Source organism: Anser cygnoides, chromosome 2 (assembly GCF_040182565.1).
Source record: "Anser cygnoides isolate HZ-2024a breed goose chromosome 2, Taihu_goose_T2T_genome, whole genome shotgun sequence".
Lineage (NCBI taxonomy): Eukaryota > Metazoa > Chordata > Aves > Anseriformes > Anatidae > Anser > Anser cygnoides.
In genome coordinates this window covers 163,324,510-163,352,330 of record NC_089874.1, presented here as the reverse complement: position 1 = coordinate 163,352,330, position 27,821 = coordinate 163,324,510, and the positions used below count along the sequence as shown (strand labels likewise).

Sequence of the window (27,821 nt, the reverse complement as noted above, 5' to 3'; positions counted from 1 at the left end):
GCTCAGGGTGCAGGCAGGGTGCAGGCAGGGTGCTCAAGATGCAGGCAGGGTGCAGGCAGGGTGCTCAGGGTGCAGGCAGGGTGCAGGCAGGGTGCTCAGGGTGCTCAGGACACAGTCAGGGTGCAGGCAGGACACAGTCAGGACGCAGGCAGGGTGCAGGCAGGGTGCAGGCAGGGTGCTCAGGGTGCTCAGGGTGCAGGCAGGGCGCAGGCAGGGTGCTCAGGGTGCAGGCAGGGTGCAGGCAGGGCGCAGGCAGGGTGCTCAGGGTGCAGGCAGGACGCAGGCAGGATGCAGGCAGGGTGCAGGCAGGGTGCAGGCAGGGTGCTCAGGGTGCTCAGGGTGCAGGCAGGGCGCAGGCAGGGTGCTCAGGGCGCAGGCAGGACACAGGCAGGACACAGGCAGGACACAGGCCGGGTGCAGGCAGGGCGCAGGCAGGGTGCTCAGGGTGCTCAGGACACAGTCAGGGTGCAGGCAGGGTGCTCAGGGTGCTCAGGACACAGTCAGGGTGCAGGCAGGGTGCTCAGGGCGCAGGCAGGACACAGGCAGGACACAGGCAGGACACAGGCCGGGTGCAGGCAGGGCGCAGGCAGGGCGCAGGCAGGGTGCTCAGGGTGCAGGCAGGACGCAGGCAGGACGCAGGCAGGGTGCAGGCAGGGTGCAGGCAGGGTGCTCAGGGTGCAGGCAGGACGCAGGCAGGATGCAGGCAGGGTGCAGGCAGGGTGCAGGCAGGGTGCTCAGGGTGCTCAGGGTGCAGGCAGGGTGCAGGCAGGGTGCTCAGGGCGCAGGCAGGGTGCTCAGGGTGCTCAGGACACAGTCAGGGTGCAGGCAGGGTGCTCAGGGCGCAGGCAGGGTGCTCAGGGTGCAGGCAGGACACAGGCAGGACACAGGCCGGGTGCAGGCAGGGCGCAGGCAGGGTGCTCAGGGTGCAGGCAGGGTGCAGGCAGGGCGCAGGCAGGGTGCTCAGGGTGCTCAGGGTGCAGGCAGGGCGCAGGCAGGGCGCAGGCAGGGTGCTCAGGGTGCTCAGGGTGCAGGCAGGGCGCAGGCAGGGCGCAGGCAGGGTTAACCCCCCCGCACGGAGGCACTGCCCGCTCAGCCCCCGGGGCGCTGTGCCGGGGCCGAGCAGCGCCGCCGCTCCGGATCCGCCCGCGGCCCCCACGGGCCCCACGCGAGGGGGGAGCGGGGCCGGGGCCAGCCCAGCCCGGATGCCCCGGAGCTGCCGGTGCCAAGCCCCGGAAAACCCTGCCGAAATCCCCCGGGTTGCGAAACGCCGAGCGGCGCCGCCCGGCCCCGGCCCCCCCGGGGCCCCGGGGCCCGCCCCCCCCCGCCCCGCGCCCCCGCCCGGTCCCTGGCACCGGGGGGGGCCGAGCCCCGGGACGCCCCCCCCATGCCCACGCGCGGGGCCGTCCCCTCGCGGCTGCTGCCACCGTGTGGCCTCGCGCGGCACCAGCGCCACGGGTGGCACCAGGGCCCGGGGCCACCCAGCTCCATCCCCACGGGCTCGGGCCCCCGGCCCCCCCACGGAGCCCACCCTAGGGGTGGCACCTCCGCCCCCCCCAACCCACAGATGCAGACAGGTGAGGGGGGACCCCCCGGTCGCCCCCCACCCCAGCAGGGCCCCCCAGGTTCCTGCCAGCCCCACACCCCCAAGGGGCCGGGTGAGCCCCCCAACCCCCTCGGCCCCCCCACTCTCAGCGCACAAGGAGCCGTCCGGTCTTTATTCCAAATCCTGTACGCGCTGCACCCGCGTCCCCGCGCCCCGCATCCGTCCCTGCCCCCTGAGGCCAGCCCGGGGCCATCCCCACGTCCCCGACCCCCCCTGGGACCCCCCCGCAGCCAGTCCCGGGGGGCCGCCGGGCTCAGGCCCCCAGCTTGGAGCGGCGGCAGGTGATGAGGTACTGGGGGTAGGCCTGCGTGTCGTTGAAGATGACGAAGATGCTGGGCTCGGACAGGTTGTCCACGACGCTGTCGTAGCGCCGCGGGGCGCCCGCCGCCTCGCGCAGCGGAGGTGCCCGCATGTCCCGGCTGCCCAGCGTGTAGTCCCCCGTCAGCGCCTTGGCCACGAAGATGTACTTGTTGCCGTCCGTGCCGCAGGGCGAGTACTGCTCCTGCGCCGACACGGCCGCCTTGGCCGCGAAGTACACGCCGAGCCCGTAGAGAGCAGCTGCGGCAGAGGGGTCAGCCGGCGCCGCCGGGGGCACGGGGCCGGCGCCCGACACCAGCGCACGGTGCTGCGCCCGCGGTCCTCCCCCCCACCCCGTGCTCACCGTTCTTGCCGCAGAAGCTGCGGTTGAAGCCGTGCAGGCAGATCTCGCGGCTGGACTGCTCCGTGGTGCCGTGGAAGAGGACCCGCTCCACGGCCCGGCTCTGGCACGCCTTCTCCATGCTGGCCTTCTTCAGCTGGTACTGCTTGTAGAGCAGCGGGTGGATCAGCCTCTCCACCTGCCGACAGCGCGCAGCGTTCAGGCCCTGTGGCTCCAACCCCCCGGGACCCCCACCAGGACCCTGCTCCGGACCCCAGCCCCGCGCCACCCCGCGGGGACCCCACCTTCACGATGTGGATCTTGTTGTACAGCTCCTCCAGGGTGGCGTAGAAGAGCTGCACGGTGTCCCCGAACTCCTCCGAGTCCTCGGCCAGCGGCATCAGCCTCACCTCCTCGTCCAGCCCCGACGCCTCCGGCCCTGCGGAACAGACGCGGCACCGGTGAGGGGGGGGCAGCCCCTGGCGGTGCGGGACCCCCGTCCTTCCGCGGCACGCACCGAGCAGGTGCCAGGCGCTCTCGCTGGGGGGCTCGCTGCGCGAGATGGGCAGGGCAGAGGCAGTGCTGATGTCGTACTCCTCCATCTGCTCCAGGTCGACGATGACGGGCCGCCCGTCCAGCAGCACGTCCAGATGCCTCTCGCGGCGCTGCCAAGCCGCCTCCAGCAGCGCGGCGGTGGCGGGCTCGTAGGGCACGGCCGTGCCCGTGGGATCCCAGCGCACCCAGCGCGCCGCCGCCCCGGGGGGGCCGCGCTCTGCCGGCCTCAGCCGCTGCAGCAGGACGGCGAGGTCGCGGGCGGCAGCGGCGGTGTAGCCGGCGAAGCCGCGCAGCGTGGCCGTGGAGTCACGCAGGCAGAGGCGCACGGCGTGCCGGCGCTGCAGCAGGGCCAGGCAGCGGCGGCAGCCGGCCGGCAGCGCCCGCAGCCCCGCGCTCTCCACCTGCTCCGTGCGCAGCCGAGCCTCCAGAGCCTGCTCCAGCTGCCGGGGCAGCGCGCTCACGTCCTGCTCAAAGGAGGCGTACAGCGTCACCCGCGCCGTGTCGGCTGCCGGCAGGGCCTCCTCCAGCGAGGCCTCCAGCGCGGCCAGGAGGCCAGCATCCTCCTCTTCCGAGGCGGGGCCGGGGCCAGCCCGCTGCTCCTCCTGGAAGGAGTGCAGGGACAGCGCGGTGGCGCGCTCCAGCTCCTCATCCTTGTTCCACGTGCTGTCCAAGGACCGCTGGATGGCCAGCAGCATCTGCGCCTCCTCTTCCTCTGCCTGGCCCTCCAGCTCGCCCAGGAGCATGTCCTCGGTGCCATAGCTGTCAGACATCTCCCAGAGCTCCTGATCCTTGCCAAGGGGCTTGAGCACATCGCTGGGGTCCCACTCTTTGCCAAAGCCGCCCTCGAGCTGCTCCAGAGCTGCCTCATGCAGGGCGGGCAGGGGGGAGCCTCTGCCCTCCCCATCCTCGTGGGCGCCGTCGGTGCGCAGTGCTGCCAGCAGCGCCTTGATCTCCTCTGCGAGGAGAAGTCGGCGTCAGCCAGACCTGACCCGGGGGTCACCACGCCCCCAGCACCCCCCTGCACCCCGCTCACCGATGTCGGGGGGCACGCTGTCTCCCACAGCGCCGTCGGGCAACTCCGGGTGCTTGGCGCCGAGCGTGGTGGGCAGCGGCTGCCGGCGGCAGCTCGGGGGGAGCAGCTCCGCCAGCTCCAGCTGTGGGGACGGACGGGAGGCGCTGCACACGCAGGCAGCACAGAGCCGGTGCCGCTGGCACCCTCCTCCCGGCCTCCCCGGGCGGCAGCAGAGCCAGCACCGGCTGTACCTGGGGGTCCGGGGGGCTCCACTGGACGTCGCCCAGCTCGAGGACGCACTGGAAGCGGCTCTCCAGCTGGCGCAGGATGCTCTGCCCACCCTCGTCCAGCAGGAAGCGGGCGACGCCAGGGTAGTGCAGCGTCACCGTCTGCGAGCTGACGGTGCCCAGGAGGCTCTGCAGGAACTCGGCAGCGGCCTGGCACCGCCCGGCCTCCCCACTCACCTGCGGGACGGCACCGCGGGGTCAGCCCTGCCCGCGGCAGCACCCCCCGGCCCCCCGCCGGCCCCACGCTCACCCTGAAGCCGGAGACGTCGTCGCCTTCCAGCGGCAGCATGGAGACCTCGGGGATGCTGGCCAGCAGGTCCTGGTAGTGCCGCTGCAGGTAGCGCAGCGCGCCCCGCTCCATCGACACCAGCGTCTCGTCGGGCGCCGCGTCCCGCAGGAAGTCACGCAGCTGCTGCCGGTTCTCCTGCTCCGTGCCGCGCAGCGCCAGGCCCTGCAGCCGCCGGGTGCCGGGGGCCAGCTGCATCTCGCAGCACCGCAGCCGCTCGCGCAGCTGGTGCCAGCGCGGCGAGCACAGCGCCAGCGCCTCGCGCGCCGACAGCTCCACGGTGAAGGGGCTGAGGGCGTCCTGCAGCAGGCGGGCAGCGTCGCGGGCGGCCGCAGGGCTCCGCGCCGTCACCACCACCTCGTCCTCCGCCACGGCATAGCCGGCCGGTGCGGCGCAGGCGGCCAGGAGCTGCCCCAGGTGCGCGCGGACGTCCTCGCGGCGCAGGAAGAGCAGCGTCGGGGCCGGCAGTGCCAGGCGCTCCTGCGCCATCGCCTCCGTCACCGTCTGCAGCCGTGGCTCAGACTCGGCTGCTGAGGGTGCCGGGCTCGGCTCCGGCGGGAGCTCCGCCGGCTCTGGGCTGCTCTCCTCATGGCCGGGAGCAGGCGGCTCAGCGTCCATGGGGTCCAGCTCCTCCGCCGGCTCCAGGAACTCATAGTAGGGCGAGATGGCCAGCTCGCTGCCCTGCAGCTGGTGTGGCTGCTGCAGCACACGTGCCGCCACTGCCGGGAGAGAGACATGGTGCAGCTGGGGGCCGTGCGCGCCCCCGCTGCGGGGACAGGGATGGGACAACCAGGATAAGCTGCAGGAGGGGGCAAAGCGGAAAGCGGGGCCCCCCCAGGCCATGCCGGCACGCAGCCACTCACCTGCGGGCTCTTGGAAGGAGACGATGGCCACTTGGCCCCCCGGCAGCACCCGCACAGCGCGCACGCGGCCGCCGCCGCTGCGCCGGTTCTCGAAGTAGAGCTCCAGCAGGTCCCGGTGCAGCCCCGGCGCCCGCACCCGCACGCTGTCGGTCTGCGGCAGCCGCTGCACGGCCAGCGCGGCCCCCTCCAGCCCGCGGCACCGCACCCGCTCCTCCACCGCCGCCAGCGCTGCCGGGGAGGCGGCGGTGACGCCGGGGCTGCACTGGGGCATGCACCGGCACCTCCCCGCCCAGCCCTCCCAGCGCCCACCAGTGCTCCCAGTCACCCGCCACTGGCATCAGGGGCTGCGGCACCCCCAGCACCACGGCGCCGGGCAGGGAGAGGGGGCAGCCAGCCCCGCACGGCCACAGCGCCCCCAAACCGCCGTCGCGGTGCCCTCACCGTCGTCGTCGAGCGGCTCGTGCAGCCGCAGCAGCGCCCAGTCCCCGGTGCGGTGCAGGCTGTAGGCGCCGGGGGGCCGCTCCAGCACGCGCTCCACGTAGAGCTCCAGCAGCTCGGGGGGGGTCTGGGGGCTGACGCCCCGCAGCAGGAGCCCGGCTGGGTCCCAGGGGGGGGCCGGGCGCACCCGCAGCTCCGCGCCCTGCAGCCGGTGGGGGGCCCGGGCCAGGACGCCCTGGGCGTCTGGGGGGGGCGAGCGTCACTGGGGGGCTGGGGGCAGCACCCACGCCCCGCACCCTGCCCCACGCCACACAGCCCCGACCTCGGGCTGGTGGTGCAGCTCATCAGTGCTCCCAGTTTGGACCAGGCCCCCCTCACACCCCAACCCAGCACTCCCAGTTTGGACCAGGGCCCCCAATGCCCAGCCCAGTGCTCCCAGTTTGGACCAGGGCCCCCTGCACCCCAACCCACTGCTCCCAATTTGGACCAGGTCCCCCCAAACCCAACCCAGTGCTCCCAGTTTGGACCAGGCCCCCCCAAACCCCAACCCAGTGCTCCCAGTTTGGACCAGGCCCCCACAAACCCCAACCCAGTGCTCCCAGTTTGGACCAGGGCCCCCTCACGCCTCAGCCCAGTGCTCCCAGTTTGGACCAAGTCCTCCAATGCCCAGCTCAGTGCCCCCAGTTTGGACCAGGGCCCCCTCACACCCCAACCCAGTGCTCCCAGTTTGGAACAGGCCCCCACAAACCCCAACCCAGTGCTCCCAGTTTGGAACAGGTCCCCCCACAGCCCAGCCCAGTGCTCCCAGTTTGGACCAGGTCCTCCCAGCAGCAGCCCGGCCCCGACCCTCTCACCTTGGGGGCTCTCGAAGGTGAGCAGGAAGAGCGGCCCCAGGCGCTGGCAGCTCCGCACGGGGCCCCCCCCCGAGCGCCGCCGGCTCTCGAAGTAGAGGACGAGGAGGTCCTCCTCGGCGTCGGGGGGGGCGCCCCCCACCTCCAGCACCCCCTCCGCCATCCCGCACGAGCCTCCTTCGGGGGGGGGGGCGCTCAGCCCGGGGAGCCCCGACACCCCCACCCCGTGCGCCCCCCGCACGGCCCCCCCCGACCCGCGGCGGCACAGCTCCGGGGGACCCCGGCCCAGGGACCCCCCCGCACCCCCTGTGCCCCCCTACTCCCCCCGCCCCCCGCGCACCGCTCCGGGCCCGGCCCCGCCCCAGCACGGAACCGAAACCGAAACGGGACGGGGCGGGGGCGGGGCAGCGCCCGGGCCCCGCCCACGGCCCCGCCCCCTGCCGGGCCCCGCCCCCTGCCAGGCCCCGCCCCCTGCCAGGCCCCGCCCCCTGCCGGGCCCCGCCCCCTGCCAGGCCCCGCCCCTCCCGGCGCGGCGCGGAGCGGAGCGGCGCTGCCTGCACGGCGCGGTGAGCGGGGGCGCGCGCGGCGGGGGCGCGCACCCCGGCCCGGGGCCGGGGGCTGGGGGCGGGCAGGGCGCCGGGCGGGGGGCGGGCGGGGGCCCCCACGCGTGTCCGCGGCCCCGGGCGGGGGGCGCAGAGCCCGGCACGGCCCGGCCCGGCCCCGCTGCGGCGGCGCTGCGGCGGCGCGGCCCCCCCCCGGCGCTGCGGCACCGGAGAGCCCCGGCCCGCAGGGTCCCGCCCGGCCCCGCAGCCCCCGGGCCCCCGCAGCCCCCGGGATTAGCAGCGGCCGGGCCGTAAATAGGCCGCGGCGGGGAATTACGGGCGTTAGGGCAAAGCGGCTTATGGCCGGGCTGCGTGACACCCCCGTGACATGTCCCCCCCCCCCGGGACATGCCACCCCCCCCGGGACATGCTACCCCCCCGTGACATGCCCCCCATGACATGCCCCCCGTAACATGCCACCCCCCGTAACATGCCACCCCCCGTGACATCCCCCCCGTAACATGCCCCCCATGACATGCCCCCCGTAACATGCCACCCCCCGTAACATGCCACCCCCCGTGACATCCCCCCCGTGACATGCCCCCCGTGACATGCCCCCCGTGACACGCCACCCCCGTGACGTGACACCCCCGCACCGCACCCCCCCGTGCTTTCTGCTCCTTGTCCCCGCAGCAGGGCTCCCGGCTGTCCCCAGCAGCGTGGGCAGCCTGCCAGGGTGCGGGACGCAGCCCTATAGCAGGGGACGCTGGGGACGCTTCCCCTTCCCGGAACCCAGCAGGGTTTTCCCCGTCCTGGCCCGGGTGTGGGTCTCGCTCTCTGCCCCGTGGGGCAGAGCTGTGCTGTGGGGCTGCGTGGGGGGTAATACGGGGTGCCCCTGTGGGCTCCGTAGGGGGTGGTGTGGGGCATTGCTGTGGGGCTGTGTGGGGTGCTAGTGCAGCCGTGCCGTGGGGCTGTGTGGGGCCGTGCCGTGGGGCTCTGTGGGGTGTGATGTGGGGTGCTGCTGGGGCACGGCTATGGGGCTGTGTGGGGCTGTGCGGGGGGCGGTGTGGGGCGTCAGCGTGGCCTTGCTGTGGGGCAGTGCGGGGGGCGGTGTGGGGGGCCAGTTCAGCCCGCTGTGGGGCTGTGTGTGGGGTGCTATGGGGCTGTGTGTGGGGCTGTGTGGAGCTGTGTGTGGGGTGCTGTGGGGCTGTGCTGGGCGCTGTGGGGCCGTGTGGGGGGTTGTGTGGGGGTTTGTGGGGCGCTATGGGGGCGTGTTGGGCGCTATGGGGCCATATGTGGGGCTGTGCGTGGGGCTGTGGGGCGCTATGGGGGCATGTTGGGTGCTATGGGGCCATATGTGGGGCTGTGTGGGGCTGTGGGGTGCTATGGGGCCGTGTGAGGGGCTGTGTGGGGGGCTGTGTGGCACTATGGGGCCATGTTGGGCGCTATGGGGCTGTGTGGGGGGCTGTGGGGCACTGTGGGGCCGTGTTGGGTGCTATGGGGCTGTGTGTGGGGCCGTGTTGGGCGCCATGGGGCCGTGTGGGGCCGTGTTGGGCGCTGTGGGGCCGTGCAGACCCCGAGGCAGGCCGCAGCCGCGGACGTCCCAGGCCCTGCGGGGGTGGCGCAGGCGCGGGTCGGAGCCAGGCCTGAGCCGGGCCGCGCGGTGCCCGCGGGCGGCGGGGGCCGGACCCGGACCATGGCGGGGGGGGGGGCCGGCGGCGGCGGCGGCCTCACCGGGGCCGGGCCGGGGGGGGGGGGGGGGGGGGGGGGGGGGGAGCTGCGTCGCCATGGCAACGTCCCCGCCGCCGGGCCGCCATCTTGTGCGGCGGGGCCGGGGCTGCCCCGGGCGATGTCCGCCGGGCCTCACCGGGGCTCTGCCCCCCGTTCTCCCCCCCGCAGCGCAGCGGCGGCCCCGAGCCCCAGCCGGGCGAAGATGTCCCACGAGAAGAGCTTCCTGGTGACGGCCGACGGCTTCCCGGGCCCGCAGCCCCCGGCCCCCGCGCCCTACGGGCAGCCGCCGTACCCCGCCGGGCCCTACCCGCCGCCCCCGTTCGCCCCCGCGCCCTACGGGCAGCCCGGCTTCGCGCCGGGGCCGGGGCCGTACCCCGCCGGGCCCTACCCGCCCGCCCCGTACCCCGCCGGGCCGTACCCCCCCGCAGGGCCCTACCCGCAGGGCCCCTACGCCCAGCCGCCATACGCCCAGCCGCAGCCCATGGTGCCCGGGGACCAGGACTGTAAGTGGGGGGCGCGGGGCGGGGGGGGCGCCGAGCCCCCCGGGCAGGGGGTGGGCACGGGAAGATGGCACCCGGGCTCTGGGAGGGGGGGGCACAGCAGGGCCGGGACCCCCAGCGCCCCAGGAGAGGAGGGGCCCCCCTTTGGCCAGCTATGGGGGGAGTGTACTCAGTCCCCCCCGGCCATGGCGGGGGGCACAGCGGTGTGGGGGCACTCCCAGCGCCCCAGGAGAGGAGGGATCCCCCCTTTGGCCGGCCGTGGGGGCTTTGGCCGGCCGTGGGGGGAGCAGAGCTCGCCCCCCCAGCCCCGCCACCCCTCTTCTCTCCCCCACCGCCGCCAGGCGCCGCGCGGCCGCACCGCGTGCCATGGGGACCGGGCGTCCGGGTGGGTGGGCGGCCGCCCCCGGGGGCTGGCGCCGCTGCGGGCCCCGCGCCCCTCGCTCACCGCCCGCCCCCTCCCCGCAGCCCCGCTGCACAGCACCTACCACGAGGACGGGCCGCCCTCCTACTACGACAACCAGGACTTCCCCTCGGCGCACTGGGACGACAAGAGCATCCGGCAGGCCTTCATCCGCAAGGTGGGGGCGCGGGGGCCGGCGCCCAGCGCTGCCGGCGGGGCCGGGGCTCGGGCGTGCCGTGGTGACCCGTGCCGTTCCCGCAGGTGTTCCTGGTGCTCACCCTGCAGCTCACCGTCACCTTCGCCTTCGTGGCGGTGTTCACCTTCGTGAAGGGCGTGAAGGGCTTCGTGCAGCGCAATGTCTGGACCTACTACATCTCCTACGCCGTCTTCTTCATCTCGCTCATCGTGCTCAGCTGCTGCGGGGACTTCCGCCGCAAGCACCCCTGGAACCTGGTCGCACTGGTGAGCGCCTGCCCGCCCTGCCTGGCCCCACGGCTCGTGAAGCATGGGGCTGAGAGGAGCCCGTGGGGCTGAGAGCAGCTCGTGGGGCTGAGAGAGAGGAGCCCATGGGGCTGAGAGCAGCTTGTGGGGCTCAGAGAGAGGAGCTCGTGGGGCAGGGAGCAGCTCGCTGGTGCCTCGAGGCTTCCCCAACATCCTGGGAAAGCGCGGGGCCCTGCAGCCTGCCTGCTGCGGGGAACAGACCGTCCTGGAGTGGGGCTCATCCGGCGTGGTCTGGGCAGTGGGGGGGTCTGTCTGTCCCAACGCAGCAGAGCCCAGTGCATGCAGCACCTTCTCAGGGGGATGAGCAACCAGAGCGCGTGGCGGGGGGCAGGCGGGGCTGGCTGGGCCCGGCTGATGCGCTGTTTGTCCCCCCCCCAGTCCATCCTGACCGTCAGCCTGTCCTACATGGTGGGGATGATCGCCAGCTTCTACAACACTGACGCTGTCATCATGGCCGTGGGCATCACGGTCGTCGTCTGCTTCACGGTCGTCATCTTCTCCCTGCAGGTGCGCACTGGGGGTGGCGGCGGGCGGGCGGCCCCCGGCTCCCTGTGGGGCTGGGGCCGTGCTGGGGGGGCCGTGCCGGGCCGGGTGGGCTCGGGGCAGAGGAGACTCGGGGACCCCCTGCTCTCCTCCCCCCGTGCGGCCGGCTGACCCCGCGCTGTCCCGCAGACCAAGTACGACTTCACCTCCTGCCGGGGCGTGCTCATCATCTGCCTCGTCGTGCTCATCCTCTTCTCGATCCTCTGCATCTTCATCCGGAACCGCATCATGGACATCATCTACGCTTCCCTGGGGGCCCTGCTCTTCACCTGTGTAAGTGCTGGCGTGCTGGGGAGGGAGCCCACAGCCTCCCTGGGAGCGGGGGCGCCAAAAAGAGGGTTCGAAGCGGCCATTCCCTGGGGGCCGAGCCGTCGGCAGGATCCCCGTGGCAGCGAGGGGGTGGCCCCCTCGTGGGGCGCTGCCTCCACCCCGTGCCTGCCCGTCTCTCGCAGTTCCTGGCGGTGGACACGCAGATGATCCTGGGCAACAAGCAGCTGGCGCTCAGCCCCGAGGAGTACATCTTCGCCGCCCTCAACCTCTACACAGACATTATCAACATCTTCCTCTACATCCTGGCCATCATCGGCAGGGCCAAGGAGTAGCGTCCCCAGCGCCGCAGGTAGCCGTGCCCTGCGGTGCGCGGCGCCCTCCCCTCGCCCCAGCACGTTCCCTTCGGTGTTCTCATCGCCCCCCCTTGTCCGTTCTCCTCTTCGAGTCTCTCTGCCCCCTGCCACCTCCCTGCCCGCGGCCAGGAGCTGCCGGGGGGGCGCAGGGTGCCCGGCACCGCGGGTGGCAGCCTGGGCCCCGTGCCGGGCGCGCCGTCCCCCCCTCAGCCCCCGCTTCCTCCCACGCTGTGAATAAGGCGCCCCCCCCTCGCGCTGAATGACGATTGGAAGCACTTTCTCGCCCAGCCCGCGGTGGAGCTCGCCCCGTCCGTCCTTCCTCCCCGCACGCGTGCTCTGCCCTCGCCCCCTGCCCCTCCCCACGGCCGTGCAGGCCCGGGGGGAGCTCCCACACCCCCGGCTCAGGCAGGGCTGCGAGCAGGGTCCCGCCGGGCCAGGCGCCGCTTGCTGCCGGAGCGTCCCTGCGGGGCCCCCACCACCTCCGGCACCCCCAGCCCCTTCCGCGCGCGGCCAGAGGCTCCGTCCTCACCCCGTTCTGTGGCTCCGGTTCTGCCGTTAATAAAACTGTTTAGTTCACCTCTCCGGTGTCGTTGTTCCTTTTCTGACCCCCCCGACCCATCTGCACTCTGGGGTGCAGCCCGGGCCCCCAGCTCCTCCCTCCCACGCTGCTGCCCCCTCCCCACGCTGCTGCCCCCTCCCCACGCTGCTGCCCCCTCCCCACGCTGCTGCCCACACACGCCCCACGAGTGCTGGGGGCTTGCCCGGCCCTGGGGGGCTCTCTGGGCCCCCAGCCGTGCGTGGGCTCCGGATGTCACCGTGGTGGAGAGCCTTGGAGCCAGAGGCTGAGGCTGAGCCCCCCCCGAGGTGGGAGGAGGAGACCCCTCCTCACCCTTAGCCCCTGGCTCGTTCCCCAGCCAGGGCGGCATGGGGGCGAGGGTGGGCACAGCCGTGTTTGGGGCGGGGGTCTCAGGGTGTCCCCCCCTGGCGGGAAGGGTACCAGTGCCCCCCCCCTCGCCCACGCCGCATCCGCCCCGCAGCGCACAGCCGTCGGGCTCAGCCGCCTCGGCCCCTTTATTCAGCGCTGGCTCCGTCCGCTCCGCTCGCCCTGGGCGCAGCCCGCGCCCTCCAGCCCCCCCCGGGCCTTGCAGCCGCAGCAGGGCTGAGCTGCCCCCGTGCCCGGCTGCACTCGGGGGGCAGCGAGCCCCTGGCCCGGGGGTGCCCCCCGCAGCACCCCAGGGAGCAGGGCCCCCGGGGCTCCTGGGGGGAGGTTTCAAACATCGCCCTCCTGCGACAGAACGGGGGCCGCCGGTCGCGCTCGGCTTGGGCGGCGTCGCGCTGCGCCCGCAGCTCGAAGGTCTTGGCGATGAGCTGCACCGTGTTCATGGCGCCCGGGCGCTGCTGCGGGGGGGCCCAGGCCGCCGGGCCCTCCGGCTCCCCCCCGAGGTCCCTGCCCCGCGCCAGGGTCCCCGCTGGCTCCTGGTGCCGGTGGCGGCTCCGCTCCCCGTCCGGCTCCCGGCGCGGCTCCTCTGTGCTCCTGCCCCAGCTCCAGCGTGGGGGGCAGCCGCAGCCGCAGCCACGCAGGGGGCTGGTGCCCGGCTCCGCATGGCCGCAGCTCGGTGTCCTGGGGGGGCCCTGCAGCCAGAAGGCACAGAGCTGCTGGTGCTGCCACATGCCAAGCGTCCTGCCCGGCCGCAGCCGGCTCTGCGCCGCGACGCCTACCTGGTTGTCCGTGGGGGGCTCGCAGTGCGGGATCCTGCCCGCCCTGATCACGGTGGCGGCAGCTCCGTGGCAGATCTGCGACTCGGGGCTCAGCGTGGCGCAGGCGGCAGCGGTGCGCGTGGCCCAGCCGTGCGTGGGGCCGCCCGCGGGGCCGCAGGTGGGCCGAGCGCCCGGTGCATCCCGCTGCCCGCCGGCACTGCCGCGGCACCGCTCCGGGGCGCCGGGCGGCTCGCCCTGCCTGCACAGCCACGGGCCGGGGCCGTGTGGCACCGGGTGCCCGGGCAGCCCCCAGCCGTGCCCGCACTCCCGGCACGGCGCAGCTCCGCCGTCCCGCTCCCAGGGGCAGGCGCTGCTCAGCACCTCCACGGTGGCGCAGCAGCCATGGAAGGCGTGCCAGGTGGGCCCGCGGCGCAGCGCCTCGCCGCCCTGCCCGCGGCACCCGCTGCCGTGGCTCCCCCAGGGCGGGCCGTGGCGCGGCTCGGGCCGGGCGCTGTGGCGGGGTGCTCCCCCGCCGCCCCCCTTCGGCCCGGCCGCCAGCGCCTGGCCCGGGCTCTCGCCGTGGCCCTGGAAGCGCGCCTTGGCCCGCTGGAAGCGGCGGTTGTGGCGGCGCAGCCTCTCCAGGGAGGCGGTGGGGGCCACGGGGCCTGGCCGGTTGTTCTCCTCGGGGACGTCCTCGCGCACCGGGGGGACCTCGGCGGCCGCTGCCGGGACCTGCTGGCTCAGGAACTCCTCCAGCATCTGGGCGGCCAGGCTGGTGGTGATGAAGGAGCGGTCGATGGCGGGGCCCGGCCCTGACGGCCCCGGGCTGAGCTTGCAGGAGGCCGCCAGCATGGTGCCCAGCGCCTCCTCCGTGCCCGGCTTCAGGCTGGCGCTGCCGGCAGGCGAGGAGGTGTCAGCAGAGCCCCCGGAGCCCCCCAGGCTCTCGGCAGAGCGTGTGGATGCGCTGGGGCTGCCGGGACGCTTGGCGGGGCCGGGGCAGGGCAGGGGGCTGCCAGCGCAGCCCCCCTGGGCGTCACAGCAGCAGGAGGGGCTCGCACAGGTGGCGGGCGGCCGCGCATCTGGCTCCGGCACGCTGCTGCCTGCACAGCGGCTGCAGCACTTCATGGCAGGCTGGCGATGGGGGGGTCCTCCTGCGGGGCGGGGGGAAAGCAGGTGGAGAGGGGTCGGCCTCGCTGCGCCGGCCTCAGGCACGGCTGGGATGCGGCACCCGCAGCCACCGCACCGTGCCAGGCACTGCCCACCTCGTGCAGCACAAGGGGACTGCGGGGCGGCGGGTGTAGCTCCTCCCAGCCATAACCATAACCACAAGCACAACCATAACCACAAATATAACCACAGCCACAACCACACACATAACCGTAACCGTAACCACAGCCATAACAACAACTGTAGCCAAAGCCATAACCACAGCCATAGCCACAACCATAACCATAAAACCATAACAACAACCACAACCATAGCTACAGCCACAGCCACAAACATAACCACAACCACAACCGCAACCGCAACCGTAACCGTAACCATAACCATAACCGTATCCACAACCACAACCACAGCCACAGCCACAACCACAAAACCACAACCATGACCCTCCCCATGTTCCCCACGCCTGCCGCCCCCAGCCCCCAGCACCCCCGCGCCCCGTGGGTGCCACCTGTGCCCTCCTCGCAGGGGCTGTGCGGGTGCCTGCCAGGACCAAGCACCATGGTGCTGGGGGGGGGTGGGTCACGTGCCGGGGGGGGGTCCTCTGTGACATCCCCCTCGGAACCACACGTGCCCCGGGATGGAGACGCCCCGGCAGCTGCTGGCACCAGCATCCCGCCCCTGACCACCACCGAGGGGCTTCCCATGCCCGGCGGGAGCAGCCCCCCGGCTCCCGCACCCAGCGGGGGGCCGGGGCAGGGGGCCATGCAGCCGCTCCCCGCCATCCGCCCCTCGCGCGCCGGGCTGTCCGTCTTCGCCTGCTACGACCAGCTGCGGCACGAGATCCAGGCGCTGCTGGCGGAGAACGAGGAGCTGGCTCGCGTGGTGAACCTCATCAAGGAGCACCAGCAGCTGCGGCACATCCTGCGCGGCCACCCCGGCGTGCAGCCCCTGCTCGTCTCCACGCCCCGCGACAGCCCCGGAGACCCCGCCGGCGGCACCGCAGGTCAGGGGCGGCGGGCACCGCGGCGAGCTGGCTGCGGGGGGACAGGGGCTTAACGCCTGCCCCCTCCCGCAGCGAGCGCAGCGTGGGACAGGGAATCGGCGCAGAACCAAAGCGTCCCGCTGTCGCCCATGTGGTTCAACCTGCAGCCGCAGAGCATCGCGTCTGAGACGTCCCTGCCCGGCACGGAGATCGGCACCGTCCTGTTCTCGCCCATCACCGGGAACAAGAGTAACCGCAGGGCCTGGGGCGCGTGCGTGCAGCCGTGTGCGGGACCCGCGGCCGGACCCTTCCCCCGTGGGCACCCCCAGCCAGGGCTCCCTGCGCCACCCCTGCCCCGAAGCCCCCGTGCTGTGCCCACCCTTGGGGGCATCTCGCACCACCCACAGCCCCGGAGTCCCCAGGTGGAGGCAGCAGCTCCGTGACCCCGTCCCTGTCCCCTCACCACGGCCCCACGTGTGCCCCCACTTGCAGGAAGGGGACGGGAGGTGCCGGGGGCACAGGGCACAGGGCTGGCGGCTGCAGGGACCGAGACCACCGTGCCTGTCTCTGCAGCCATGCCAGTGAATATGTACGGCAACCCTTCCGTGGGGGGCAACTACCTGCGGCTCTCCTGCCCCCCCGAATTGCACGGCAACTTCAGCCTGCCCCCGGAGCGCCAGCCGCCCCCTGAGCAGCCCCCAGACCCAGGGAAGCCAGAGCAGAGGAGCCCCAGCGTGCAGCAGCCAGACCTGCAGAGCCCCGGCCCCCCCGTGACCCCGATCCCGGTGACCCCGATCCCGGTGACCCCCGCCCCGGTGCCGCCGGAGCCGCTGTCCCCGGAGCAGCAGCAGAAGGCGCTGGACCTGCGGCTCCCCGACGTCCGGCGCAAGGAGCCCTCGCGGAAGTCGCCCAGAGCCGCCGAGCGCCCGCCCGCCACCCCGCAGACACCGCATGGCGCCGGCCTGCGAGGTACGGCCGGGGGCCGGGGGCCGGAGCGCGCTGTGTCACTCCCCAGGGTCCCTGCTGCCCCCCAGACAGAGCTGCTCCCACCACCCCTGGCTCCCGCCAGCCCCAGTGCTCCCAGTACGGAGCTGGCCCAGCTGTGCGGGTGGGATCACCTTTGGGTGGGATCAGTGGGTGGGGGCTCCCCCCCGTACCCAACCTATCAGACCCCTGCAAGTCCCCTCAAATCCCCTCTCCATGGGGAAATCCCGCCTGTGAGCAGCCCCAAGCCCCCGCGACCCCAGAAGCAGCCCCACGGCTGGGAAGGGGGTCCTGGGGTGAGGGGCTGTGGGGGCAGCACCTGCCCCCCGCCCCCGCAGATGCCCGGCACTGGGAGCGCCTGGTGGGGGAGATCGCCTTCCAGCTGGACCGCCGCATCCTCACCAACATCTTCCCCGACCGGCCCCGGCTCTACGGCTTCACCGTCAGCAACATCCCTGAGAAGATCATGGCGGTGGGGGAGGGACGGGGTGTGGGGGATGGAGGGGATGGGATGGGGTGGGATGGGGTGGGATGGGGATGGGGATGGGGATGGGGATGGGATGGGGATGGGGATGGGATGGGGATGGGGATGGGGATGGGATGGGGATGGGGGATGGGATGGGGATGGGGATGGGATGGGGATGGGGATGGGATGGGGATGGGGGATGGGATGGGATGGGGATGGGGATGGGGATGGGATGGGATGGGGATGGGGATGGGGATGGGGATGGGATGGGGATGGGGATGGGGATGGGGATGGGGATGGGATGGGGAGGGGGATGGGATGGGATGGGGATGGGGATGGGGATGGGATGGGATGGGGATGGGGATGGGGATGGGGGGGATGGGATGGGGGGGGGGGGATGGGATGGGATGGGATGGGGATGGGGATGGGATGGGATGGGGATGGGGATGGGGATGGGATGATGGGATGGGGAGGGGGATGGGATGGGATGGGATGGGGATGGGGATGGGGATGGGGATGGGATGGGATGGGATGGGATGGGGATGGGGATGGGGGGGGGATGGGGATGGGGATGGGATGGGATGGGATGGGATGGGGATGGGATGGGGATGGGATGGGATGGGGATGGGGATGGGATGGGATGGGATGGGGATGGGATGGGACAGGGATGGGATGGGATGGGGGGATGGGATGGGGATGGGATGGGATGGGATGGGGATGGGGATGGGGATGGGATGGGATGGGGATGGGATGGGGATGGGGGGATGGGATGGGATGGGATGGGATGGGGATGGGATGGGATGGGGATGGGATGGGATGGGGATGGGGATGGGGATGGGGATGGGGATGGGATGGGGATGGGATGGGGATGGGATGGGGATGGGGATGGGATGGGATGGGATGGGATGGGATGGGATGGGATGGGATGGGGATGGGGATGGGATGGGGATGGGATGGGGATGGGATGGGGTGGGATGGGGGGATGGGATGGGATGGGGATGGGGTGGGATGGGGTGGGATGGGATGGGATGGGATGGGATGGGATGGGGATGGGATGGGGATGGGATGGGGATGGGGATGGGATGGGGATGGGATGGGGATGGGGATGGGTTGGGGATGGGATGGGGTAGGATGGGGTGGGATGGGATGGTGGGATGGGGATGGGATGGGATGGGGATGGGGTGGGATTGGGTGGGATGGGGTGGGATGGGGATGGGGATGGGGATGGGGTGGGATGGGGATGGGGGATGGGATGGGATGGGGATGGGATGGGATGGGATGGGGATGGGGATGGGATGGGGTGGGATGGGGTGGGATGGGGTGGGATGGGATGGGATGGGATGGGATGGGGATGGGATGGGGATTGGGAGGGATGGGGTGGGATGGGATGGGATGGGGATGGGGATGGGGATGGGGATGGGGATGGGATGGGGATGGGGATGGGGATGGGGATGGGGATGGGGATGGGATGGGGATGGGATGGGATGGGATGGGGATGGGATGGGGATGGGATTGGGGATGGGATGGGGTGGGATGGGGATGGGGGTGGGGAGGGATGGGGTGGGATGGGATGGGATCTCCATGCAGCCCCTGGGCACTCAGTGTCCCAGCCCCACACGTGCTGACCCTCCCCACCTCTCCCCCCACAGTCCATCTTCAGCGGCTCGCTGGGTGCCTTTGACGAGCAGTACTGTGCCGCCATGGCGCGGCGCTACGTCACCCTCATGACGCGCCTGACGGCGCTGGGCTACAAGCCCGAGGTGCACCCGGCGCTGGCCGAGTCCCTGGTCAACACCTTCGGCATCCTGCGGGAACTGCCCGAGGCGGCCGGCTCCGACGCCCGCGCCACCCCCAGCCCCAGCCACCTGCGCCGGGTGGTGGCCGAGACGGTGCCGCCGGTGGTGCGGGCGGACGCGCTGGTGCTGCTGGAGTGCCTGCAGGAGCTGGCGCGCGAGGACGGGAAGCCGCTCTTCCTCAGCTGAGCCCCCCGCAGCCATTAAAGCTCCCCCCAACTCGCTGGGCACCGGTGTGGCAGCGATATAACGATAACGCGGTGCCGGCGCGCTCATGCTCCGCTGACCCCACTGGTGGCACCCTCACAACCCCTCAGCCTGGGGGCACACGGACCCCAGATACCTGTGGGGGGGCACAGCCGTGCAATGCCCCCCTCACACACACACCTTTGTGTCAGCACGTGCAGCAGGGGGCGTGCGAGGCGTGAAGCGACGTCCATGGCCGTGGGCACACGCGTGTCCGGGCACTGCTGGCCCACGGAGCAGCCGGCTCTGGGGTCGTGAATGCCCCCCCGTGATGTGCATGACCCGGGGGGTGCCCCCGGCTGGCCCCTGCAGCGGCGCCGTGGCCCAGGCAGCCGGCTGGGGGGCTGGGGGTGCAGTGTGGGGTGCAGGCAGGGTGCAGGCAGGGGTGCCGGGGGCAGCAGCAGTGCCGGGGGCAGCGGTGCAGGCAGGGTGCCGGCAGGCAGGGTGCCGGCAGTGGGGCTGCGGCCATGCCGGGGGGAGCAGCTCGTGCCTGGGGGCTGCTGTCCTTTCACTTTCACTTCTGCACGGCGCAGCAGCTCTGACACGGATGTGAGAGCCGGGGCAGCCGCCGCCGGTGGGAATGGTCTGGGACACCTGTGGCACGATGGCACGGGGGGGGGAAGAGGGGACAAGGTGCCCGCCCCCCGCCCCCCGCCCCCCCAGCGTTCCCTGTCCCCACTGCCCCGGCCTTGCCTGGGGCCTCGCCCCAGCCCCGCGGCTCCCCTGGGGCACGCAGGGCTTGGCCGGGACCGCGGTGATGTTGACGTTGGGCGTGCAGGGCAGTGCCGGGGTGCCAGGGGCCCTATGCACAGTGGGGGTGCACAGCAGTGCACAGGCCCCACGGCTCCCCAGTCCCCCCCCTGAGTCCCCCAGCACCCCCCAGCACCCCCCAGCTGTGCCAGGGGACAGGGGCTGCACACGGAGCCGCGGGTGTGGGTGACCTGGGGGCTGGGGGCAGCACGTGCCGTGCCCCCCGCCCTCGCTGTGCCCCCCCGCCCTCCCCACGACCCCAGCCCTCGCCGTGCCCCCCGCCCGGCCGGGGGCCCTGCTGCCGCCGTGGGAGCCGCTGACCGCAGCGGGAAGGGGAAGCAGCACAGGAAGCGGCGCTGCTCGAGCCAAAGCGCCCGAAATGCAGTACCTGAAGTGGGGCTGACGGCTGAACTGCCTGGGGAGAGGTGGGGAGCGCGGCGAGGGGACGGGGAGGGGACGGGGAGGGGACGGGGAGGGGGACGGGAATTGGGACGGGGACAGGGACGGGGATGAGGACGGGACAGGGAGCAGGATGGGGACGGGGATGGGGACAGGGAGCGGGATGGGGATGGGGACGGGGAGCAGGGATGGGACGCAGGGTGAGGCCGTGGGGCCCCCTCCCACAAGTGCAGGCTGGAGCCCCGGCACCGAGCCAAAAGGCGCCGCAGCCGCCGCTGCCCCAGTGGGCGCTCACCGTGACGCCGGTGCCCACCCCGTCAGCCATGATGGGGGGCCCAGGACAGGGACAGGGGCAGAAAGCTGGGGGTGGGGGGGCAGGGTGGGGGGATTTCCCACCCTGGGGGCAGCACTGGCCCCCGGCAATCAGTCGTTCCCCCACGTTGGTGGGACCTGGCCCCATGTCCCTCCGCCCCCCCCTTGTGCAACGGCTCCGAGGCTGCTGGGGGGTGGGGGGACACCCGTGGCCCCCCCAGTCCTGAGGGCAGCAGGAGGGCGATGGGCAGCCAGGATGGGGAGGGGGGCACAGATGGGTGGGGGCCGCCCCCTCCCCATGCAGAGGGGCAGGCACTGCTGCCTGCTGGGGGGAGGGACTTGGGGGGGGTCTGCAGGGCCCTGCTCTGCACCCCGTGTCTGCCCCCAGGGGACAAACTGGGGGGGGGCTGCCCCTGCCCTTGGGGACAGGACTGCTCACGGTCCCTGAGGTGGAAACGGCCTCTTGCGGCCCCCCGCCCCGCCCCGAGCCTTATCTCTCCTTCTTATCAGCACCGGGCGCCATCGCTCCCGGCGGTGCCGCCGGCCCAGGACGCAAGGGGTTACCGCTGCGGGCGTTGGCGCTGGGCAAGGTGCAGAGCAGGGGACGGGCCGCCGCCACCTCGGCCTCGCCAGCCCCGGCGCACGGAGGCGGGAGCCGCGGTGCCGGGCAGGGGCCGCGGTGCCGGGCGGCCTGGGCCACGCATCCCGGCAGGAATGCGCCCATCCGGCCGGGGCGGGCGGCAGCGGGTCACGGCCAAGGCCGCGGGTCATTAGTCGGCGGGGCGGCCGGCGCCGAGCGGATGTTTGCGAGCTGTTGAGCTCCGAGCACAGCGCGGCACGCGCGGGCAGGTGGCGGCGGCGATGGCGATGGCCCCCGGCTCCGCAGGGCGCGGAGGTGAGCGCGGGGACGCGGGCGGCGGCGTGGCCCCGGGGGAGCGCGGGCAGGGAGCCAGGGAGGCAGCTCAGGGACAGAGCCGTGCCGCAGGCACCAGGGCACGGCGCCGCCGCCACCTGCGTGGCCTGGAGTGACCCGACCGCAGGGGCAGAAGCAGCACCGCGAGGGGGGCCTGGGGGCAAATGGGGGACGGACGGGGGCAGAGCTGCCAGCACCACAGGTCCACGCCTGCAGCGCTGCTGGCCCCGAGCCCGCCGCGGGCAGCCTGGGCAGGGAGCACTGGGCAGGCCCAGGCCACCGTCAGCCAAGCGTGGCTGAGCCACGGTGTCCCCGTGGGATGTGACCCGTGGCTGGTGACGGAGGTGGCTCAGGGGTCACTGCTCATGGGGACAGTGGGGCCTGGGTGGCCCGGCCGTGTCCCGCAGCGAGCGCAGCCTGGGGACCCCGTCATGGTCCCGGTGCCCAGTAGGGGGGCAACACGGCCTCCTGCACAGCAGGGCAGGGGCCGTGTCCTGCTCGCACTCACACGCTCGTGACCGCAAATTAACTTCCCTGTGGGAGTCAGGGCTGCCCCGAGCGAGCTCCATGTCCGGGAAGCGCCAGGACAGGCAGGACCTGGGCTGAGTCACCCCCTGCCCGTGCCTCTGCCTGTCCTCACACCCACGGCACCCGGCAGAGCTGGTGGGGCAGGGGTCACACCACAACACCCACTGCGCCGCAGAGCACGGGACGGGGCCGCTCCAGCCCCATGCGGCAGGGCAGGGTGAGGGGACGCAGGGTGGCCGCGTGCCTCGCGGGGGTTTTGGCGAGGAGCAGGTCTGAGGCACCGAGGTGTCCCCGGGCTGGGGACGCTGCTGCCCAGTGCGGTCCCGGTGGCTCCATGTGCCCTGGCTGTGGGATGGGACGGGGATGGAGCAGCTGCGGCTGAGCCTCCCTGGTCCGGTGGGGGAGCGCAGGACCAGCCCCACCACAGCAGCGTCCCCGAGCGCCCCGTGCACTCCCAGGGTAGAGGGCAGGACAGACGGATGGACAGACGGATGGATGGACGGATGGAGGGGCTGTCTCACAGCGTGGGGCTGCGGAGTCAGGCAGGAGTCACCGGCCCCGGGCGAGACGGGCAGGAGGATGCGGGCACGGGACTGGGGCCGTTTCCCGTCTGGGAGCGCGGCCGCGGGGCACGGCAGTGCCGGGGAACTGGTCGGGCCAGGCCGACCGGTCCTGGTCCTGGTCCTGGTCCTGGTCCTGGCCGCGCACGGCTCCCCCGGCCCCGGCTCACCACTGTGAGCCCGGCAGCAGCCGTGTGCCCGGGGTTGGCGGCACGGGGTCAGCGAGGGCCTGGCGGGCAGGTGAGGGGCGGCGCGGGCACGGAGCAGCCTCGAGGGGCGCGGGCAGGGGCGATGCCCGGCAGGGATGCGCTGACCCCAGGCTCCCTCTGCCCGGGGCTCCGGGGACACCACAGCCGGGCAGAATGGTGCCAGGAGCTGCGCTGTGCCACGGCGGGCACAGAGCTGCTGGCACTCGGGCAGGGGACACTGCGCGGTGGCTGGGGGCAGCCCAGCGGGGCGCTGCGAGGGCGGGGGGCTTGGGGCTGGGGTTCCCTGGCCATGAGCCGGGGGCGGCGGGGCCACGCGTGCCGTGTTGTGCGTGCTGCCCTGCGTGCCGTCCCGTGTGCCACCAGCCCCCGTGCCACCCTGCGAGCCGTTGTCCCCTGTGCCGCCCTGTGTGCTGTGCCACCCCCGGTGCCACCCTGCGTGCTACCTCCCCGTGCCACCCCCCCCCCGTGTCACCGTCCCCGTGTCACCCCCGGTGCCACCCCCGGTGCCACCGTCCCCGTGTGCCGTCCCGTGCGCCCCCATCCCCCTGTACCGCTGCGGGTGCCCCCGGCCATGGCCCCCCCGGCCCCCCCGCGCCCTCGTGGATGTGGCGGCACTGGGACAGGTCCTGCCCTGGGGGTGCTGCAGTGGGGGTCCTGCACCGGGGGTGCTGCACTGGGGGTGCTGCACTGGGGGTGCTGCACTGGGCCGGGCTCCGCGTCCCGCGTGGGGCCGGGGACACGCGGGGACGCGGGGGGGCTCCCGCGGCGGGGCGGGGCGGGGCGGGGGGGGCGGGGCGGGGCGGGACGGGGCCGTCCCGGGAAGTTCCCACGGTGGCGGCGTGGCCGGGGCCGGGGCCGGGTCGGTGCGGGGGGGTCCCGGGCCCGGCCGTGCCCGGTGCAGCCGGAGAGGGGTCCTGGTCCGTACCCGGTGTGGCGGGGGGGGGGGGGGCGGTCCTGGTACGTGCCCCGTGCACTGGGGGGGGGGCGGGTCCTGGTCCCGTGCCCGGTGCCCCGGGGGGGGGGGTCCTGTTCCATACCGGTGCGTCGTGGGGGGTCCCGGTCTGTGCCCAGCGCATCGGGGGGGTGGGGGGGTCGCGGTCCTGGCTGTGCCCGGTGCCGCCGTTTCCCTGCTGCCCCCGGCAGCCCTGACCCCGCTCTCTCCCCCCCCAGACCCCGCTGGTGACGCCGGACCCGGCCCCCCCCCGCCGGAGCAGCGGGACGCCTGCCCCGGGACCCCCCTGGTGCCCCCCGCCATGGTGCTGCAGGAGTCCCCCTTCCCCAGCCGGGCGCTGGCGGCCCTCGACGGGCTGGCGCAGGGGCTGCTCTGCCCCGGCTTCTGGGCCCTCAACCGGCTCCTGGACCTGCAGCCGACGACGGCGGAGCGGGCACGGGGCCGCCGCTGCTGCGGCTGCACCGGGCGGGCGCTGGCGGGGCTGGCGTGCGCGGCGCTGCTGCTGCTCTCGCTGCCCCTGACCGCGCTGGGGCTGCTGCTGTGGCTGCCCGCGCAGGCGGCGCGGCGGCCCTTTGCCTGCCATCAGGCCGTGACGGCCGCGGCCCTGCCGCCCTGGGACCTGCAGCAGCGCCGCAGCTTCACCTTTGTCACCGCCAACCTGTGCCTGCTGCCCAGCGGGCTGGCCAAGTTCAGCAACCTGGGCCAGACGCTGCAGCGCGCCGCCTACGCCGCCCGGCAGCTCGCCCCCGAGCCCCCCAGCGCCCACGCCAGCCTCATCCCGCCGGGGCACGGCGAGGCCGGCGGCTACGGGGGGACCCTCTGCGGCCCACCGCGGCCCCACGGCGAGGGTGGCCCCCGGCACTACGGCAGCGTGGCGGTGGAGGTGGAGGGGGACGCGGCCGAGCACACCCCGGCAGGCACGGCCAAGCTCCTCCCGGCGGACGCGTCCCAGCGCTTCCCGGCGGACCTCTCCGAGCGCTTCCCAGCGGACGCGGACTTCCTCTGCCTGCAGGAGGTGTTCGACGCGGGCGCCGCCGCCCGCCTGCGCCAGCAGCTGGCCAAATCCTTCCCGCACATCGTCTACGACGTCGGGGCCCGCGGGCTGCAGGGCTGCGGGCTGAAGCTGTTCGGCAGCGGGCTCTTCCTGGCCAGCCGCTACCCGCTGCTGGCCGTGCAGTACCACTGCTACCCCAACGGCGCCCGCGAGGACGCCCTGTCCGCCAAGGGGCTGCTCTCCGTCCAGGTGACCGCAGCCCACGGCCCCGGCCCCCCCCGCCACCTCCCACCCTGCCAGGCAGGGACCAGGGATCGGCGCCGCGTCCCCTGCCCGGCCGTGCGCTGACAGCTCCGCATCCCCCCAGGTGCTGCTGGCCTGCGCGCAGGGGCAGCGCGTCGTGGGGTACCTCAGCTGTACCCACCTGCAGGCACCCGCACGTGAGTGGGGTGACCGGGGGGGGACCAGGGGGGGTGCGGGGGGCCGGGCCGCCCGGTGACGCTGTGTCCTCGCGCAGCCGACGCCGCCATCCGCAGCGAGCAGCTGAGGCTGGGGCTGCACTGGGTGCAGCTCTTCCAGGACGCCCACGAGGAGCCCGGGGACATCGTGGCCTTCGACGTCTTCTGTGGGGACCTCAACTTCGACAACTGCTCCCGAGGTGGGGACGGGGGCACGGGGTGGGGGGGGCCGCGGGACGCCACCTGCGGGTGACGCGTGCTGGGCCGGGGGCTGTCGGGGCCGGTGGGGTGGCAGTGACGTGTCCCCTGCTCCCGGCAGGTGACGAGCCCAACCAGAGCCACGAGATCTTCAAGCTGTACCGGGACCCCTGCCGCGTGGGGCCCAAGCAGGACGAACCGTGGGCCATGGGTAGGACCTGACTGCGACCCAGCCGCTGGCTTTGTCCCCATGTGCCAGCGCTGGTCCCTCGGGCATGGCCATGGGGACGCGTCCCCGCTCCCCGTCCTGCTGCTCTGCTGTGCCCCAGGCTGGCCGGGGACGTGGCGCAGGGCAGCGCAGCCCCCGCTGACAGCCCTGCCCGTCCCCGTCCCGCAGGCACCCTGCTCGACTACCTGAAGATCTACGAGGAGCCCGTGTCCACCCCCGAGAACATGAAGAGGTGACAGCCGGGGGGCATGGCCAGGGGGAGGGGGGATGGCCCCGGGCACTGCGGGTCCCCAGAAGGCCACCGGCGTCCCTAGGTGGGCGGTGGGGTGGAGGAAGAGGGAAGAGGGACGCCCCTGCCCAAACTGCCCTGGCCAGGGGAGGGGGCTCGATCCCAGCCACAGGGCTCCCCCCTGTGTCACTACACCCCGTGTCACTGTACCCCTGCACCTGCATGGCCCCCGCCACTGCACACCCATCACCACATCCCCATGCCGCTGTGTCCCTGTCACTGAGTCCCTGCGCCGCCACATCCTCGTGTGACCGCGTCCCTGCGCCGCCACATCCTTGTGTGAACGCGTCCCCGCATCACCGTGTCTCTGCCACGTGCGCGTGTTTGACCACAGCCCCCCCCGCTCCTGTGTCCCCGTGCCACCGCGTCCCTGCGCCACCACATCCATGTGTGAATGCGTCCCGGTGCCACCACGTCCATGTGCCACCACATCCCAGTGCCACCACATGGTGCCACCACGTCCCAGTGCCTGTGTCCCCGTGCAACCACATCGTGGTGCCACCATCCCAGTGCCACCACGTGCCCAGTGCCACCACATCCATGTGTGAATGCGTCCCGGTGCCACCACGTCCATGTGCCACCACGTCCCAGTGCCACCGCATCCTGGTGCCACCACGTCCCAGTGCCACCACATCCCGTCCCGTGCCACCACGTCCAGTGCCACCACGTCCCAGTGCCACCGCATCCCCGTGCCACCACATCCCAGTGCCACCATATCCATGTGTGAATGCGTCCCGGTGCCACCACGTCCCAGTGCCACCACGTCCCAGTGCCACCGTGTCCCCGTGTCTTGCTGGACAGGATGCAGGCTCGGGTGGTGCTGTGGTGCCCGTCCCCTCCTGTGTGGGACGGTGCCCCCCACCCCAGTGCAGGACCCCAGGCCCCCCACGGCCCCCTGTGCAGGACCCTGTCCCACCCAACCCCCCCGGTGCGGGACCCTGGGGGCTCCCCTCACCTCCGTGCCCCCCCAGGACGCTCTCGCAGCCCGGGGGCCGGCAGCAGTTCCTGGCGGGCCCCATCCTGTCCAGCGGGCAGCTCGACCCCGAGGCCGGTGACGCCTGGCAGGGGCGGCGCGTGGACTACGTTCTGTACCGGCCGCACCGCGACAACCAGCCGCTGCGTGAGGTGAGTGCCAGGGGGGCGGGGTGGGGGGGTCCCGCGGGCACCCCCCCCAACGTCCACTGCTCTCCCTGCAGGAGGTGGAGCGCATCTCCTTCATCACCCAGCTGGCCTCGCGCTCCGACCACCTGCCCGTGGCGCTGCGCCTCGCCGTGGGCCCCAGAGCCCCCTGAGCACCGGGGGGGGCACGCAGCCTGGGGGGGCAACCGGAGCCGTGCCCCCCTCCCTGCAGCTCGAGTGCGGCCAGGGGCCTCGCCATGCACAAGGGGGTGCCGGCACCCACAGGGCTCCTGGGCCACATCCGTGGGGCTGGGGGCTGCCGTGGGGCAGCACAGCCCCATGTGTGTGAGCCTGGGGGGGGTGGGGGGTGGGGAGCCACCCCGCCCCCCCTCACCCCATGTTTTTTTTTTTATCAACTGGAGAGAAATAAAAGCGATGTGGGCAGCGGGGCCGTGCGCGGAGGGGATGCGGACGGTTGGGGAGGGGGCGCAGAGGGGCCGCGGGGCCAGCCTGGGGGGCATGGGGCCAGGCAGGGCCCCCCTGGGGACATGTGCAGGTTGTGCCCCCCGCCATTGTACCATCGCCCCCATTGTGCCACCCCCCCCCCCACTGCATTGTCCCCAGCCCCAAGGGCCACAAAGAGCCCTTGGGGCTCGCCAGGTGGGGGGACACTCGGTCCTCGGGGTCTGCGCCACGGGGACGGCTCCGCGGGGACCCCCGCCACACGCTGCCACGCCGGGGTGGCCCAAAGGCTCCTTTATTCGAAGGCACTGAGCTGGTGGGGAGCAGGGGGGAGCTGGTGCTGTGGGGCTGAGCCCCGGGGGGCACGGGCAGGGGTCCTGGGGCTGCGTGGGGGCCGGGGGGCAGTGAGGCACAAGCGTGGGGGCACGGAGGCGGTGTGGAGGGACACGGGGGGAGAGGCTGCCCCACGGCGGGATCCTGAGCCCTGCCCCACAGCGGGGGGACCCTCCGGTCCCCTCTGCCTTGGAGTGGGGGGCAGAGGCCAGGGGACGCCCCTGGGAGTGTGCAGAGCTGGGGCCGGGGGGGCTGCCCCAGGGAGTGTGCGTATGGGGACGGGGGGGCTGCCCCCCGGGGTGTGCGTACGTGGGGACGGGGGGCTGCCCTCGGGCTGTGCGTACCTGGTCCCGGGGGGCTGCCCCCCGGGGTGTGCGTGTGTGGGGCTGGGGCTGCTCCTCGGCGGGG

At 73.6% G+C, this 27,821-nt stretch overlaps 5 protein-coding genes across 10 annotated transcripts; 3 read left to right on the top strand and 2 right to left on the bottom strand.

Moving 5' to 3' along the window:
- Positions 1-1,696: 1,696 nt before the first annotated feature.
- Positions 1,697-6,877, bottom strand: PARP10 (poly(ADP-ribose) polymerase family member 10). The gene is made up of 10 exons (XM_066990904.1): positions 6,536-6,877; positions 5,685-5,924; positions 5,244-5,471; positions 4,345-5,099; positions 4,059-4,271; positions 3,829-3,949; positions 2,758-3,750; positions 2,546-2,679; positions 2,265-2,439; positions 1,697-2,161 (listed from the first exon to the last, which is right to left on the bottom strand). The coding sequence occupies exons 1-10, from the start codon at positions 6,693-6,695 to the stop codon at positions 1,857-1,859; spliced, it is 3,324 nt and encodes a 1,107-aa protein (XP_066847005.1). The 5' UTR covers positions 6,696-6,877; the 3' UTR covers positions 1,697-1,856.
- Positions 6,878-7,015: 138 nt separating this feature from the next.
- Positions 7,016-11,952, top strand: GRINA (glutamate ionotropic receptor NMDA type subunit associated protein 1). Its single transcript, XM_066990903.1, has 7 exons — positions 7,016-7,098; positions 8,974-9,308; positions 9,771-9,883; positions 9,967-10,167; positions 10,585-10,713; positions 10,879-11,022; positions 11,202-11,952. The coding sequence occupies exons 2-7, from the start codon at positions 9,008-9,010 to the stop codon at positions 11,349-11,351; spliced, it is 1,038 nt and encodes a 345-aa protein (XP_066847004.1). The 5' UTR covers positions 7,016-7,098; positions 8,974-9,007; the 3' UTR covers positions 11,352-11,952.
- Positions 11,953-12,425: 473 nt separating this feature from the next.
- On the bottom strand, positions 12,426-20,483 carry LOC125180746 (collagen alpha-1(I) chain-like). 4 transcript variants are annotated; one of them, XM_066990899.1, is made up of 3 exons: positions 19,847-20,483; positions 13,092-14,221; positions 12,426-13,004 (listed from the first exon to the last, which is right to left on the bottom strand). In XM_066990899.1, exons 2-3 carry the CDS (start codon positions 14,193-14,195, stop codon positions 12,444-12,446), a joined length of 1,665 nt encoding a protein of 554 aa, XP_066847000.1. In that variant the 5' UTR covers positions 14,196-14,221; positions 19,847-20,483; the 3' UTR covers positions 12,426-12,443. The 4 variants fall into 4 exon arrangements, with proteins under 4 accessions (XP_066847000.1, XP_066846999.1, XP_066846998.1 ...); XM_066990898.1 differs by lacking the exon at positions 19,847-20,483 and adding an exon at positions 18,850-19,301; XM_066990897.1 differs by lacking the exon at positions 19,847-20,483 and adding an exon at positions 14,746-15,019.
- Positions 15,000-18,690, top strand: SPATC1 (spermatogenesis and centriole associated 1). The gene is made up of 5 exons (XM_066990902.1): positions 15,000-15,240; positions 15,313-15,468; positions 15,793-16,188; positions 16,542-16,675; positions 18,319-18,690. The coding sequence occupies exons 1-5, from the start codon at positions 15,000-15,002 to the stop codon at positions 18,649-18,651; spliced, it is 1,260 nt and encodes a 419-aa protein (XP_066847003.1). The 3' UTR covers positions 18,652-18,690.
- LOC125180750 (sphingomyelin phosphodiesterase 5-like) lies at positions 19,540-27,018 on the top strand. 3 transcript variants are annotated; one of them, XM_066990901.1, is made up of 8 exons: positions 19,540-19,883; positions 23,550-24,574; positions 24,693-24,765; positions 24,843-24,983; positions 25,103-25,192; positions 25,379-25,442; positions 26,471-26,624; positions 26,696-27,017. In XM_066990901.1, exons 2-8 carry the CDS (start codon positions 23,633-23,635, stop codon positions 26,789-26,791), a joined length of 1,560 nt encoding a protein of 519 aa, XP_066847002.1. In that variant the 5' UTR covers positions 19,540-19,883; positions 23,550-23,632; the 3' UTR covers positions 26,792-27,017. The 3 variants fall into 3 exon arrangements, with proteins under 3 accessions (XP_066847002.1, XP_047908569.2, XP_066847001.1); XM_048052612.2 differs by lacking the exon at positions 19,540-19,883 and adding an exon at positions 20,889-21,064 and having other exon boundaries at positions 26,696-27,018; XM_066990900.1 differs by lacking the exon at positions 19,540-19,883 and adding an exon at positions 23,186-23,296.
- The last annotated feature ends 803 nt before the right edge of the window (positions 27,019-27,821 follow it).

Coding starts and splice junctions, on each gene's coding strand:
- PARP10 (XM_066990904.1), bottom strand. CDS start 6,695: ATGGCGGAGGGGGTGCTGGAGGTGGGGGGCGCCCCCCCCGACGCCGAG. Junction 3,751..3,828: donor CAGCGTGCCCCCCGACATCG/GTGAGCGGGGTG, acceptor TTCTCCTCGCAG/AGGAGATCAAGGCGCTGCTG. Junction 2,162..2,264: donor CAGCTTCTGCGGCAAGAACG/GTGAGCACGGGG, acceptor CCTCTGCCGCAG/CTGCTCTCTACGGGCTCGGC.
- GRINA (XM_066990903.1), top strand. CDS start 9,008: ATGTCCCACGAGAAGAGCTTCCTGGTGACGGCCGACGGCTTCCCGGGC. Junction 10,168..10,584: donor CCTGGAACCTGGTCGCACTG/GTGAGCGCCTGC, acceptor TCCCCCCCCCAG/TCCATCCTGACCGTCAGCCT. Junction 10,714..10,878: donor TCGTCATCTTCTCCCTGCAG/GTGCGCACTGGG, acceptor GCTGTCCCGCAG/ACCAAGTACGACTTCACCTC.
- LOC125180746 (XM_066990896.1), bottom strand. CDS start 14,621: ATGGTTATGGTTACGGTTACGGTTGCGGTTGCGGTTGTGGTTGTGGTT. Junction 13,005..13,091: donor AGCCCCCCACGGACAACCAG/GTAGGCGTCGCG, acceptor TTCTGGCTGCAG/GGCCCCCCCAGGACACCGAG.
- SPATC1 (XM_066990902.1), top strand. CDS start 15,000: ATGCAGCCGCTCCCCGCCATCCGCCCCTCGCGCGCCGGGCTGTCCGTC. Junction 15,469..15,792: donor GCCCATCACCGGGAACAAGA/GTAACCGCAGGG, acceptor CTGTCTCTGCAG/CCATGCCAGTGAATATGTAC. Junction 16,676..18,318: donor TCCCTGAGAAGATCATGGCG/GTGGGGGAGGGA, acceptor CTCCCCCCACAG/TCCATCTTCAGCGGCTCGCT.
- LOC125180750 (XM_048052612.2), top strand. CDS start 21,031: ATGGCGATGGCCCCCGGCTCCGCAGGGCGCGGAG. Junction 24,766..24,842: donor CCACCTGCAGGCACCCGCAC/GTGAGTGGGGTG, acceptor GTCCTCGCGCAG/CCGACGCCGCCATCCGCAGC. Junction 26,625..26,695: donor ACAACCAGCCGCTGCGTGAG/GTGAGTGCCAGG, acceptor CTCTCCCTGCAG/GAGGTGGAGCGCATCTCCTT.